Source organism: Colius striatus, chromosome 1 (genome assembly GCF_028858725.1).
Source record: "Colius striatus isolate bColStr4 chromosome 1, bColStr4.1.hap1, whole genome shotgun sequence".
Taxonomy (NCBI): Eukaryota; Metazoa; Chordata; class Aves; order Coliiformes; family Coliidae; genus Colius; species Colius striatus.
In genome coordinates, this window is record NC_084759.1 from 60,936,275 (window position 1) to 60,950,545 (window position 14,271).

A 14,271-nucleotide genomic window follows, 5' to 3' on the forward strand; every position below is an offset into this window, starting at 1 on the left:
GAAGCAGCCGTGTGGTTTAAATAGAGGCTACTTTGTCATTGGACTGGGTATGAAGGAAGGTAAATAGTTGCCTATATTAGAAAAAACACGTTAGGGGTGGCAAAATGTAAAATCTACTAACAGGAAACATTTATTTGCCAGTAGTAACTGGCTACTCTTAAAACTGGCAAAAGTGAAGAGGTAGTTGTCATTGGCTCTAAGACAGCTTCACCTGACCTAATGGGTTGCCATTCCCAAGTGGGGATGGTCTTCCTGCCTGCTTCCAGCAAGGAAACTAACCTGACAGCAGCAACAGAAACCAGTAGTTTCCCACTGGGTTAGAGAGTTGAATCAACTCAGTGAAGATTCAGCAAAAGACAATGCAAGGAGGAAGGCAGGACACCATGACCAGTAGGGACAACAGTTGGAGGAAAGTTAGTTCAAGGGGATATTGAAAGCAGAACCCCCTTTTTCTTTTTTTTCTCCAGCAAGTTATCATTAGGTCAGCCATTAGAGCAGAACTACTAAGAGTGAACTTCTATGGCTGGAAGTTACCAGAAAGTTAGAACAGTACCTCATTTTTAGTTTGGAAAACATACCAAGGACAGTTTTGCCTCCAAGATTATGCCGATGCTCTGATGTTGTCTTCTTGGAAAGAGGCCTCGAACCACAATCTTTTCTAAGCTGATCTTTCATGGAAAACTCCCTGTGTCTAAATGTTCTTGTGTATTTCAAGACCTTCAGATTGACTTGGATTTTTTGGAGCATTCTTGCAAATCACCTTCATTTTTAATGGAGTACAGTCTTTCCTGTGAAAAAGCATGCAAGTAGAACTGAGTGCAGAGCTCTGTATTTTGGAATGTTTTTCCTCCATCTGTGATACTCTGATTTTTGAGGGTTTGTTTGTTTGTTTCTTTAGAGTGAAATGACTGAACTTCATCAAAGCAGAGGAGGCTCCACAATGGATGATGAAGAAAATCTAGCTGTGTTACGACAGTAAGTATATTTTGATAAACAAGAGATGCTTTTTCTCTGATTTGGTTCCAGCAAAGTCTGAGTTTGGCTAAGGATTTGATAAGACAAATATGCTTCTCCATATTAAGCCTCAGTACTTTTTGAAGTGCATTGATTGTGCTCTGTACACAGTGGAAGATACTTCAGTCTGTCTGCAGCGTTATTTATGGTTTATATATTACCAGACTCTATCTTTGCTGCAGCAAGGTGATGTTATGTCAGGATAACTACATATCTAATTTCAGAGGTAACATAGTTTTGACAAATAAGCTTCTTTACCTTCTCTTGGAGGTTTTGGTCTCAGTTCAGAAGACTATCTTTTTATAAAACTCTTTTTAGTCCTTGTTTTGATGAATGTTACGAAAAGTCACTTTCTTCTGTAAAAACTAGACAATATAGCTTAGATTAAAAAAATAACTTTGTACCAACTGCAATACATATAGCAGAGCTTGCACTTCTACCTGTAAACTGGATACTTCTGGCTTTTCACCTCTATAACCATATGTTAAATCATCCAAAAACACAAGCAGGGAGGGGGTTGGGGGAAGCATGCCTCCTTGACCATTAGGGAAATTAAGCTTAAAGCAGCACTGTGATATTTAAAGTGTGCCCTAAATGCCTCTAATTTAAAATTACTGGCATAACTTTAAGTCTATATTTGATAATCCTATGCAGCTCTAATTCTGGCTCCTGTAATATCTGCAAACACAGTATAACCAGATTTTGTATGTACGGTGGTAAAATGCTTCACTGCTTCAATTGAGTTACTAGAGCACTTAAAATGCCAGATTTTCCTTTTTCCTGTTTAAAAAATTCCTTTAAATTTTAAAATGTTTTTAAAATCCATGCTTCTCAATAAAGAGGTATAAACTGTTGACAGAAATATCCATGAAACGTCATATTGTCCATTACCTGGGAATTGTTCCTTTATTGGCTAAAGTAAGGTAGAAGCATATACATAAAGTAACGTTGCCTCATTGCTTTGCTGAAGTGAATGGACCTGCCTTAAGTGTCATTCTTTGTCTGTAGGCATGTGATTAATGAACTTATTGAGACAGAACGAGCATATGTGGAAGAACTTCTCTGCGTTCTTGAGGTAAACATTAAATTTCACTATGACTATCAGTGAATCTATTTATCTATCTCTTCTGTTTCATGGATGCTCTTATGCTTTTCTTACCACTGTAATACTTCTGCTTATCCCATCAAGCAGTGTTGATTTCATCTCTCTTATCTTTTCACAGAGGCAGGAATGTGCCTTTTTTTCCCCTAGAAATATTCATGTAACAGGGACTTTGTATTAGGAAACCAAAGAGGGAAGAAAATCAGATATACCCTAACTAGATGGAACATAGCATAGGGATTTGTAACAGTCATTCATTTCTGCAAAAGTTCATTCCAGAGTCTTGGATCAACTTTCAGGAAGTTTGTGGGTCACATGGGAATGTCAATCTGCATCAGGAGAATCTTGTGTCAGAGGAGAAAATGTTTTCCTTGCATCCCTGTTTGCAAATCTTCCAAATGTCTGGAGTACAACCTTGGGAAGAGGGTGCCTTGTTATAATATCTTCATTCAAAATCATAAAGGAATCAAAGATGTTCCTTTTAGTCCACGCTTGTGGAGGCACAATTGCAATACTCTGGAATTGCTTGTAGAAATACGCTGCACTAGTCTGTGTTGTTCTTCAAGTTTGTTAAGTCTTCAGACATGGATGTGTCATTTTGCTGTAGCCCAATTCAACTGTAGATGATGAAGTTGCCAGTAACTGAGGTTGCAGTATTTTAATCAGGATGACTTGGAATTTAACCAAGTGGTATTCTTGCTGTCCATGACAATATTAAGTTCTGAAATAGGAGCTATCCTAAGTTATAGACTGGAAGTGGTAATTTCTGAGCACATACCTTCAAGTGAGAGTACTGTATGAGAGTTTTAAACTCCAGTCTTGCTTTTGCCTGGTTTGTGATCAGCTTCCCATACCATTTACATCTTGGATTTGGTTTCAGTGCTAGGAAGTATTGATGACAGTAGGATGGTTGCCTCTGTGTGATAAGTCAAAGATCACTTTATTCTCTGTCATTAAAATCAAGACTTGACTTGTTGGAGGATTTGGGGTCCTTACTGCTGCTTCTGGAGAGTTGTTGCAGAAGGTACTACTCTTGTTTTGCATATAATACAACCCTTGTCTTGCTAGGCCAAGCTGCTTTGTTTTTTCTGCCAGTGTGATAGGCTCTCCAGTACTCTTGGCTATGCCAGGCACACTTCTCTGTGCCTCCTTGCAGTTTGGGATTCATCTCTCTTGAACTTGGATGATTGGGAATGCCAAGAGTAATTCTGGATCAGATAATTGTTGAGGTATGGTTCAATGGCAGTCTGCCAGCTTTTGAGTAATTCTAGTTATAAAACTGTAACTCTGGCGATTCTTCCAAATCCTTCATTTCTTTTATTCTATTAATCTTCCTATTTTTTCCTGTAAAATAATCAGTAATTTCCTGTAAAATAAGCAGTATCAGCTGACAGTATCACCCTTTCTTATGTCATATTTAATTACCACGTATTTTCTTTCTGCCAAGGATTCCAATAGAAAAAAGCAAGGTAGCGCCCAAGGCAGATTATTGGGAAACTGCTGTAGCTGCTATTATCTGAGCTTGATGGTTTTCCTTTCCTTAACAACCATGGTCATCCCACTTCAATCCATGAAATCCAGCAAATTTTACTGGGGAAAAATGCTGCTCTGGTCTACTTTTAGGCATTGTATTTGACCCCTTTTTCCATTTACTTTGATGCTTTTAGAACGTCTTTCAAATGAAAGACTAAGCAAAGCCTTATATGTACTAAAAGTAAGATCAATAATCCCTGTGGCTGCATGGAGAGACTTTCCCTCTCCCTTCTTGAAACACAAATGCTGCATAGGTGGTAAAACATGAAAGGTTTTGTATATTATTTTTTTTTTAAGTATTGTGTCAGTCTGAAGTAAAAGAAAAACTGTCAAAAGCTTTTTGTCAATGAATGGAGTTCACGCCTTTTTTTTTCTTTCAATATTCCAAAGTACTGAGCTCTGTCAGGTTTGTTTTCACCTCAGCAGTGTTAGGTACCACTTCTTTATGCAAGTGCTGGCTTTGCTTTTATATTCAGCATCATCTTTACTTTCAAGTGGAAATGAATCATTCTCTTCATACATCTCTTCACTGCGTCTAAACCGTGTGGTGGCTGCAGTTTTTCTTTCTCTGTTATTTTTTTAGCTCCATTGTACATAAATGATTTTTATCTTTTTAAGACTGTATCACATGGTATTTCAGTTGCTTGGGGTTTTTTTCTCCGTCTCATTCAGACTCTGCCTTTTCCTGTTTGAGGGAGAGGTGTGGGAGGGGGGCAAATGGTTAGCTATCTGTGAGCTCCAGCATCTTTTCCTCAGATTTTAAAAGAATGTTTCTTATTATTATTAAAAAAAAAAAAAACTCTTCTATCCAGATACTTTAATTCTTCAGGCTAACTGACTTTACCAGCTAGTTCTCCTACTTGTTGTAGCTTGGACATCACTTTGAAATTGAAAGTCGTAGTTGTCAGTACACTTTTGCTTATCAGAGAATCACAGAATAGTAGGGTTGGAAGGGACCTTTAGAGATCATCTAGTCCAACCCCCCTGCAGAAGCAGGGTCACCTAGATCAGGTCGCATAGGAACATGTCCAGGTGGGTCTTGAAGACCTCCAAGGAAGGAGACTCCACACCCTCCCTGGGCAGCCTGTGCCAGGGCTCCCTCACCTGAACAGTGAAATAGTTTTTTCTTATGTTCAAATGGAACTTTTTGTGTTCCAGCTTCATCCCATTACCCCTTGTCCTGTTGCTAGATACAACAGAAAAAAGGGATGCCCCAACCTCCTGACACCCACCCTTTAGATATTTGTAAATGTTAATAAGATCCCCCCTCAATCTCCTCTTCTCTAGACTACCGCAGCGTTTCCCAGAAGGAATATGTTTCAGTCCCCTGATCATCTTGGTGGCCCTGTGCTGGACTCTCTCCAGCACTGCCCTGTCCCTTTTGAGGTGGGGAGCCCAGAACTGGACACAGGACTCCAGATGAGGCCTCACCAGGGCAGAGTAGAGGGGGAGCAGAACCTCCCTTAACTTGCTGGCCACACTGTTCTTGATGCATCCCAGGATGCCATTGGCCTTCTTGGCCACGAGGGCACATTGCTGACTCATGTTCAGTTTATTATCAACCAGGACTCCCAGGTCCATCTCTGCAGAGCTGCTCTCCAGCAGGTCAGTCCCAGCCTGTACTGGTGCATGGGGTTGTTCCTTCCCAGATGCAGGACTCTGCACTTGTCCTTGTTGAACCTCATGAGGTTCCTCTCTGCCCAACTCTCAAGCTGGTGGAGAACCCACTGAATGGCAGCAGTGCCGTTTATTCTAAACAATGTCACTAATGCAGTGATCGCCTTGGCCATGACAATTGTGTTTAAGTAAAACAGCCAATGATTGAAACAAAAATGAGAGAGTGAAATCTAATTCAAATCTAAAGTAGGTCGCATCATCTTCCTTCAGTACCTGCACACTAAGAAATCCATTGACATTAAGAAGCCTGTTTACAGTACAAGTACTTGAACATTCTTGTAGTTTTTCTGGTTGAGGCCACCTGTGTGCTCTCTTTTCCTTACCTGTGCTAGATAAACACAAGAGAATATGGCCTTATATGACAAATGGAAGATGTCAACGTTAGGACTTTAGGTACCGAAGCTAATGAAAATGTCTTAAAGATAGAATGTATTGGTTTCTGTTACCTGCAGAAATATCTACAGGCAGCTTGTTCCTTCATACTAATAGCTAAGACTAGCACGAAGTTTTGTGTGTCTGCAGGAATTGTACCTCTAAACCCAGATGTGTAAAGTCTTGATAGAAGTAGTACCAACTACAATTTGTAAGCAATATAGGAATGCTTAGCCTTTGCTTGGTGGATATAATTGCAGACTTTGTTTCATCCTTGCATAACTGAAATGGCTGTAATTATTCAAGTGTCTTTCTAAAGACTGTAGATGTGTCGTACTGGATAGATGGAAAACCACAATTTGTATACTTTATTCATGATTAATACTGAGTTTTCCCTTTGTGATCTGTCAGCCTGCAGGCCGGCTGCCTTGTCGGAGAGAAGTACTACAAGTAAAGGGACATAATCAGTGTGTCCTCCTCCTGTATTGCAGGGTTATGCTGCGGAGATGGATAACCCCTTAATGGCTCACCTCATTTCACCAGAACTCCAAAATAAGAAGGATATCTTGTTTGGGAATATGGAAGAAATTTATCACTTCCACAACAGGTGAGGATTTGCATGCAGATCTAAAAATAGCATTTGCATGGGATTCTTTACTCTGTTTTTGAATCTGATTTGAATTACTACAAGATCTTTATGGAGTCCCATTTTCCATCATGTCAAAATTCATATTGCATGAAAGATATGAAAAATATCTATGACAGACAAGTAAATCTGTGTGAAACTTTATTAAAATGTTTACAGTACACAGGTAAAATTTTGCATTATTGTCTTCCTCCTGAAGAAAGGTATTTGGGTTTGATTATAAAAAAAGTTAAAGCAAGGTTTGTTTGGTTTTCTTTTAATTTTTTTTAATTTAAGTTTATTGTGGAAAGTAAATTATTATTCTAAACCACAAACTCTCAGCTCTTATATATGGTTCAGGCTGGTTAATTTTATGCTTGAGTGACCTTTCTCTGAGGTTTGAATCCTTGCTGCTAGAGAGGTATTTCTTCACAGGATAATATTTAAATTGGTAGAAAAGAGAAGTATTTTCAGGAGAAGTTAAACATATTAAATAGTTGTTTCTTACTCAGGCAAAACTAGACTGAGAGTTTGCCACTGATTTTTCTTTTTTTCTTTAGAGGGTTGTTTTTTGATTAAGGGAGGTGGGATTCGATTCATTTGTTTTCTGACATTTGATAGATTTTAGAAGGAAAACACAAACTCAAAACTGTACAAATCCTACTGCTCAGTACATAAGGCAGAGAAACGAAATCCCCCTTCTCTCCTCAATGTCATATTTGATTTCAGTTGTAGCAACAGTAAGCTAAAAGAAGTTGGTCAGAATGTTTTCATTTGCCGTTTAAGTATGTGATATAGAAGAGTGTTGTTGAGCTTGTGGTACAGAATTTAAACCCTTTTTCTAAAAGTTAAGAAAAAAAATTGCAAGAATGTGAACATTAAGTACAACTTTTTAATGTGTTCTAAGAAAATCTTCTGTCTCGTAGAATATTTTTGAGAGAACTAGAAAACTACGTAGAATACCCAGAACTAGTAGGACGGTGCTTTCTGGATCAGGTATGTGTCACCTTTTGCTGGCATTTCATTCATAAGCCTCTCTAGGGCTACAATGTATGAGAGTAATTGCCACCACATCCTCTTTGTCTCAAACAGGGAATAGATTGAGAATGTAGATGTTAATTGAGAGTTGAGAGATGTATTCCGCTGTGTGGGATAATTAGTTTTGTTAGAAAGAGCTTGCTACCTTGTTGAAAGAAAGGTGCTTTATTAAAGTGACAGTTGGGAAAACATGAAGAGGAGTCATGAACTGCTTCATTTCACATCACTATAAATTATTGTTTTACTTGGTTGGATTTCTCATCTGGATTTTTTTGTGTTTGAATTCTTTTCTGTTTTCTTTAAAGAGTACAGCTCAACAGAATAAGTACAAAATAGTTTGAAAACAGGAAGCTATGACAAAATCAAACTTTTTATTGTGGGATTTATTAAATTGTGCATTTCATCTGTAAAATATTAAAGACTAAAGAAGAATCTTTTTATGAAAATAAATTTCCCGTTGTTGCTACTTATTGAAGCACTAAAACTCCCGGCAGGAGCCATCTCTTCCCCTCCTATTTACTGGGTACATCCATGGAGATACTGCTTCCTGAAACTGGGAGACAGAAGTACTTCTGTGCCTGCTGATTTCCTTACCTAGTCTTTCTTTTGTATCTGGACTTACTGTGACATTTTCAATCACCTTATTTCCTTTTCCTCTCATCAAGTACTGAAGTCATGCTGTTTAGTTGCTGAAGTGATAAAGAGCAAAAAACTGCTTGGTCTATCTTAATGCAACCCCCAGTGAAAAACACATTTATAATATGACAATGTATAAAGACAAAAGGACAAAGACTTTCAAAAATCTTGCACAGAGGGACTCATGTTTGGGCATTCATAGAAGTATTTTTCATATTGTAAAAGAAATGTATTTTAAAATATAATACACATTTTTCACAATATACTTAACACTCAGCTGAAGCAAAAATTAACAGGAACATTATAGTCTGATGTTCCAAGTACAAAATTAGTAGCCATTACAAAATCAGTTATTTTGAACAACTGTTTTTCGCTTAAGATGCCTCAAGGAATTGCATTTTGTTGTGGTTTTTTCCTAGTCATTAATTATGAAAGCAATTCTTAGGAACTTTGCCTATTAAAGTCAGAAGAATTCATTAACTTTTTATTTGCCTGTCTAATTTCAGATGGAAGATTTCCAGATTTATGAAAAATACTGTCAAAATAAACCTCGATCTGAAAGTCTATGGAGGCAGTTTTCAGATTCTGTATTCTTTCAGGTATGTTTGCTTGAGACTCTGTAATAATTAGGGGTTGGGGATTGGGAGGGGTGTTTTGTTGATTTAATCATTTCAAGAACAAATAACAAAAATGTTTGATCAGGATCCTAATGAAATCTAAACCTGATTACAGGAATGTCAAAGGAAACTTGATCACAAGCTCAGTTTGGACTCATACTTGCTGAAACCTGTTCAAAGAATAACCAAATATCAGTTATTGCTAAAGGTATGTGTTACTCAAACTGTAATGCTAAAGTACATTTTGTGCATTTGTTGTTTTTTTTTTTAAATGCTGCTTCTCTCAGTCTGATGGAGACAAATCTAAAAGTTAGCAGACAGATGTGTAAATCAAAACAAATACCAATCTATCGCCTTTCTACTCAGCTCTTTCCTCTTTCAGCCAAAAATCTACTAGTGAACAGGCAAATGTGACTCAGAGATACCTTTTGTAACTGGTTTTGCCCTTATATTTCTGCTGAAGAGAAGAATTAAAAGTTGATTGGGGGAAACAGAAGGACCAAGAAAATTTGGCCACAAAGATAAGAGAGTATCTGAAGTACCTGTTACTCTTCGGTTGTAGCCATTTTGTGCACGTTGCAGGAATTTGCCTTGCTGTGTTCTAGGAAATGCACTCTTGATTGAGAACAGTGCATGTTGTTTCTATGAAGGATGCTTCTTGTGATTCACTGAAACATGTTATACTGACAGAGCAAAATGAGAGCAATATACTGTTGTAATTTTTTTTAACTAATGTATAAGGTTTTGCCATGTTGAGAGTAAGAAATGTTTCCCACATAGACACCCATTTCAATACTTGTATTTAACAGTAGCTTAAATTTGATCCAAGGCAATTTGTTTTTAATCTTGAGTTAAAACTGAGCTGAAGTTAACAGCTTTTAAAGAATTAATTACTTTAAGCTTGTGTAAAGAGATGAGTATTAGAAAGGCGTTTGAGTTAAAGCATCTTTTACTGCCTGCAGTCCATGAATAAATGTTTATTCTTATTCTATGAAGTCTGAGGGGACTTGCAGCTGTGTTTATCTGCACCAAATTGGAATTGCAACTTCAGCAAGAAACCCTTTGGAAAAGGGATGTCTTTTTAATTGTGTAGACAGGAATTAGTGCAGTAAGTTTGAGTCTATTACTGGCATTCCGAGCCTCACTGTAATTCAAATAATAAATGAAATTAGCTTATGTTTTTACATTTGTTCACTTCTGAAAAGTAACAAATATTTTGAAGTCCTTTCTTTGTTTTTGTTTCTGGGCTGTTTGGGGTTTTTTTAGCAATTGTGATGACAAACATGTTGGCAAGTGTAGTGTTGTAAAATTCTTAGATGGAGTTTACAAAACTTCCAGATGAATGAAAGGTATTTGGCTACTTATCAGCAGAGAGGAGGAGTAAAACTTTAGAGTCTTCTGTGTTCCAGCCAGCATTTAACTCACTAGATTATATGGCATAAAACTTTACTGAATGACTTTAAAAACTTAGCCCACATTCAGTGTTAAAATCTGAACGTTCCTACTTGTTGTTTCCAAAGCTAAGAATGTTGTCATTTCCCTACTCAGGAAATGCTGAAGTACAGTAAGAACTGTGAAGGTGCTGAAGATCTTCAGGAGGCATTAACTTCTATACTGGGTATTCTCAAAGCAGTTAATGATTCTATGCACCAGATAGCCATTACAGGCTACGATGTGAGTAACAGTATTTTTATTACTTATTGATTTATTTTCATTTTTTTCTTACATATATGTACAGCACAGCCTATACTGTGTGCTAGTAATGAGAAGAATGTTGTACAAAAAGTACTTTTAAACTGAACAGTGTACTGAAAATAATGCAAACTGAATCTCTCTATACTCTTCTGAAGTTTTCCTGGTGTGAATAATATTTTGCTCTGTCTGTCCAAGTCTTTTTTTTCCTTTCATCTACTTGACACTGAGTTAGAAACTGAAAATCATAGTGAAGATTCTAGTGTAGGCTGCTGCCAAAAGAGTCACTATTAAGTTTTTATATCTATGTGTAAAACTACACTCAAAACTTCCAGGTTAAAAAAAAAAAACAAAACCAACAAAAATCTCCACAAAATAAGCAGCTTTGGAAACAAAAAGATGCAAACAGACAAATCACCAAATACATGTTTTTTGCCTGCCTCTCCCTCTATGTGTAGATGTCTGTATCTCTACTCCTGGTACTCTTGGCTGTAAAATCTTGCCTGATCAGTGTTGGGGAGAGAAAATTATGTGTAAAAATCCAACACTGACTTTATTTTTATCACATATCCAAACCAAATATAAACACTAATGTGAGAGAGAGAACGAGAGAATTGGAACAAGAGAACTTGTAAAGATGTGTGCATTTTAGTCTGATGTTATCTCTTTGTAGTTATAAATAACACTTGCTCTTTTTTTCTTCCAGGGAAACCTGAATGAGCTAGGCAAACTCTTAATGCAGGGATCTTTCAATGTCTGGACTGATCATAAAAAGGGTCACTCGAAGGTGAAAGATTTGGCACGCTTCAAGCCAATGCAGCGCCACCTCTTCCTCCATGAGAAAGCAGTGCTGTTCTGTAAAAAGCGAGAGGAAAATGGGGAGGGATATGAGAAAGCACCTTCTTATAGCTACAAGCACTCCTTAAATGTAAGACACTGAGCAGTCCAGCAAGGACAGTCTAGTTTTATGTCTGTGAAGCTGTGTTAAAATTTTTATGTGGGGAGCTTTGACCTTTCAGGCAGACCCAACTGGTGCTGCAGGTCTGTGTTACCCGGTGTTGCTGCCTTTTAGAGAGAGATGGTGGGTGGGAAATTAGTCTGAGACAATCCAAACCATTCTAGTTTAGCTGAATGGCAGTTATATTAGTCACATAGAAAATGTAGAGCAGGGCAGAGTGTAGCCAGCAGGTCAAGGGAGATTCTCCTCCCCCTCTACTCTGCCCTGGTGAGTCCTCATCTGGAGTCCTGTGTCCAGTTCTGGGCTCCTCAGCTCAAGAGGGACAGAGAACTTCTGGAGAGAGTCCAGCACAGGGCCACCAAATGGTCAGGGGACTGGAGCATCTTCCTTATGAGGAAAGGCTGTGGGAACTGGGGCTGTTTAGTCTGGAGAAGAGGAAATTGAAGGGGGATCTTATTAACATTTACAAATATCTAAAGGGTAGGTGTCAGGAGGTTGGGACATCCCTTTTTTCTGTGGCATCTACCAACAGGACAAGGGGTAATGGGATGAAGCTGGAACACAAAAAGTTCAATTTAAACATAAGAAAAAACTATTTCACTGTTGAGGTGAGGGAGCCCTGGCACAGGCTGCCCAGGGAGGGTGTGGAGTCTCCTTCCTTGGAGGTCTTCAAGACCCGCCTGGACATGTTCCTATGTGACCTGATCTAGGTGAACCTGCTTCTGCAGGGGGGTTGGACTAGATGATGTCTAAAGGTCCTTTCCAACCCCTACCGTTCTATGATTCTATAAAAATACATGTGGAATTTGGTGGACTGCATTTTAAGAGATACTTTGTCAGTCAGTCCCAATTTATTATGCCTAAACCTTTCTTCCCTCCAAGGTAGTCAAACTGATACAAACCACTAAATCTTTTATGTTCATTGTGCAGATCATATGTTATTAGATATTCTTTACACTGATCTAGAAGTCAAATGTGGTTTTCCTTTTCAGAAGTAGGGTACCAAAGAATACCAATAGCCTCCTGCTTCCTTTGTTACTGTAATTGCAATGTGGTAGGTCAGCTTCTCTTCTTTTTGATTCCAGATGGCAGCAGTTGGAATAACAGAGAACGTCAAAGGTGATGCAAAAAAATTTGAAATCTGGTATAATGCAAGGGAAGAAGTTTACATTATACAGGTAAATAACATGCCATTACATTAAAGAAAAGACAGAAAAATTGAAGGGGAAGTTGAACCCTAAGAAGCTCTGGAGGTTTGTTCCTCTATCGCTAATAGGCAGTGATGAGAAAAAGGGGGGAAAAAAGCAAAAAGGAAAAAAAAATAAAGGAAAAAAACCTCCAAACCACCACCAGGAGATTAATTCATAAGGTAGTTTCATAATATGTTTCAGTTGCAGAGTCTTCTGGGAAGAAAAATAATGAGTTTTGTGATATGCATGGAGAATATCCTATATACACTGTTTCTGTCAGTCTTGCTGGAGTAGTGGATGGCTTGGGAGCCATGGTTTGACTGTAGCACACGAACACAGACTCTGCCTCTGTGTGTTGCAGTTGTCACAAATAGTTTCTGCTCACAGACAGACTCAGAAACTCTGTCTGTCCCTCTTGAAGGGTTCCTCTGAGGCTCTGCTTTACCATGCAGCTTTTTATGTAATAAGTATCCTACGCTCCATGCCTTATACTATTTCTTTTTGGATAGGCACCAACCCCTGAAGTAAAAGCTACCTGGGTAAATGAGATAAGAAAAGTGCTGACGAGTCAACTGCAAGCATGCAGAGGTAAAATATTTACTGTATATATATTTTTTAACCTCTTAGGTCTTTGGACTTCAAAACCTGCCCTGTATAGGACTATAGAAATGAACAGCACAAAACAAATCAGTGTAATAGGTTTTTTTCTTTCCTCCATTACAGAAGCTAGTCAGCACAGGACACTAGAACAAACACAGAGTTTACCTCTACCAGCATCATCTTGTACAAGGTAAGTATGTTTGTTGTGAAATCAGCTTGACTGTCTTGTAATTATGCCAATACATCAAGTTTGCAGTACATTGCTCCTGCCCCTTAATAACAGCCCCTTACATTTTGGGATATTTTTACATCTCTTCCTCCTCTAAAGGCACAAAGCTCGGGGTTACACATCTCCAGAACCCAAACTGAGCAGCAGTGGCATGAGTTTTGGCAGTTGGTAGAAAGTCCCTTTCTGTACCAGTCAAAATCCTGGTGGTATTATGGCTCTGTTGAACAGCTAATTACATACTTTACACCTCAGATAGTTACGTGGAGCAGCTTTTTCCTTCCTTCTCTGTTCTTTTCCTTCACCTGGTTTATTTTTTTCTTCCTTTTCCAATGTCATGTTATTTGCCTTTGTATCTTTTTCAGAGCATTATCTTACCTCTGTCCCTTGTTCTTCTCTTTCAATTTCTTTATTTATTTTTTTTAAACTAAGTGATGTGTTGATTCCTCCTTTTCTTTTCCTATTTTTCTCCTTTACCCTACCAACCTGTATATTATTCTGCTCCCTTGCTCTTCTGTTCTTCTCTAACACCACTTTTTAGTCCTTTGCTACTCATTCTTCTTGTTAATGCTGTGTTTATACACCTGTAGGCCCATGTGCTCATATCTTCAGTCATTTCTACATGGCTTGTGCTTGAGTGTGTATCAGTAGCTCTCTGCCATGTCTTTTTTGTGTCTACTTATCACTTGCAGAGAATTTCCCAGATGTATAGTATTTGTGGGATGTCTTTCTCCATTCCATTCCCAATTGCAGATGTGATGGCAATCCACTCACAAGGACCAAGCTATATTCTTTGATCATCCTTCATCTATTTCTGTGTTAAGAGCTTCCGAGGGACAGAGTTTATTCCTTTCTTTTCCCTGGTTTTTTTTCCCTTAGTATGTTCATGAGGAAACTGTCAGCACAGAATGTGTGCCTGTAGTTGAGAGCAAGTTGAAGTTGTCTTGAGCTGTCATTTCAGTAACTCCCACTACCATAGTACGTGTGACTG

General features: G+C 38.2%; 1 protein-coding gene across 5 annotated transcripts in view; it reads left to right on the plus strand.

The window, feature by feature from the left end:
- The window catches only part of MCF2L (MCF.2 cell line derived transforming sequence like), a 106,512-nt gene that overhangs the window by 82,247 nt on the left and 9,994 nt on the right, over positions 1 to 14,271 (plus strand). For all 5 annotated transcript variants that reach the window (XM_061996932.1, XM_061996900.1, XM_010201110.2 and 2 more), the window contains 11 exons: positions 899 to 975; positions 2,023 to 2,089; positions 6,190 to 6,305; positions 7,250 to 7,319; positions 8,504 to 8,596; positions 8,730 to 8,822; positions 10,163 to 10,288; positions 11,013 to 11,234; positions 12,350 to 12,442; positions 12,964 to 13,042; positions 13,178 to 13,244. In XM_061996932.1, the coding sequence (XP_061852916.1) occupies positions 899 to 975; positions 2,023 to 2,089; positions 6,190 to 6,305; positions 7,250 to 7,319; positions 8,504 to 8,596; positions 8,730 to 8,822; positions 10,163 to 10,288; positions 11,013 to 11,234; positions 12,350 to 12,442; positions 12,964 to 13,042; positions 13,178 to 13,244 (1,103 nt within the window). The remainder of the gene's footprint in view (positions 1 to 898; positions 976 to 2,022; positions 2,090 to 6,189; positions 6,306 to 7,249; positions 7,320 to 8,503; positions 8,597 to 8,729; positions 8,823 to 10,162; positions 10,289 to 11,012; positions 11,235 to 12,349; positions 12,443 to 12,963; positions 13,043 to 13,177; positions 13,245 to 14,271) is intronic.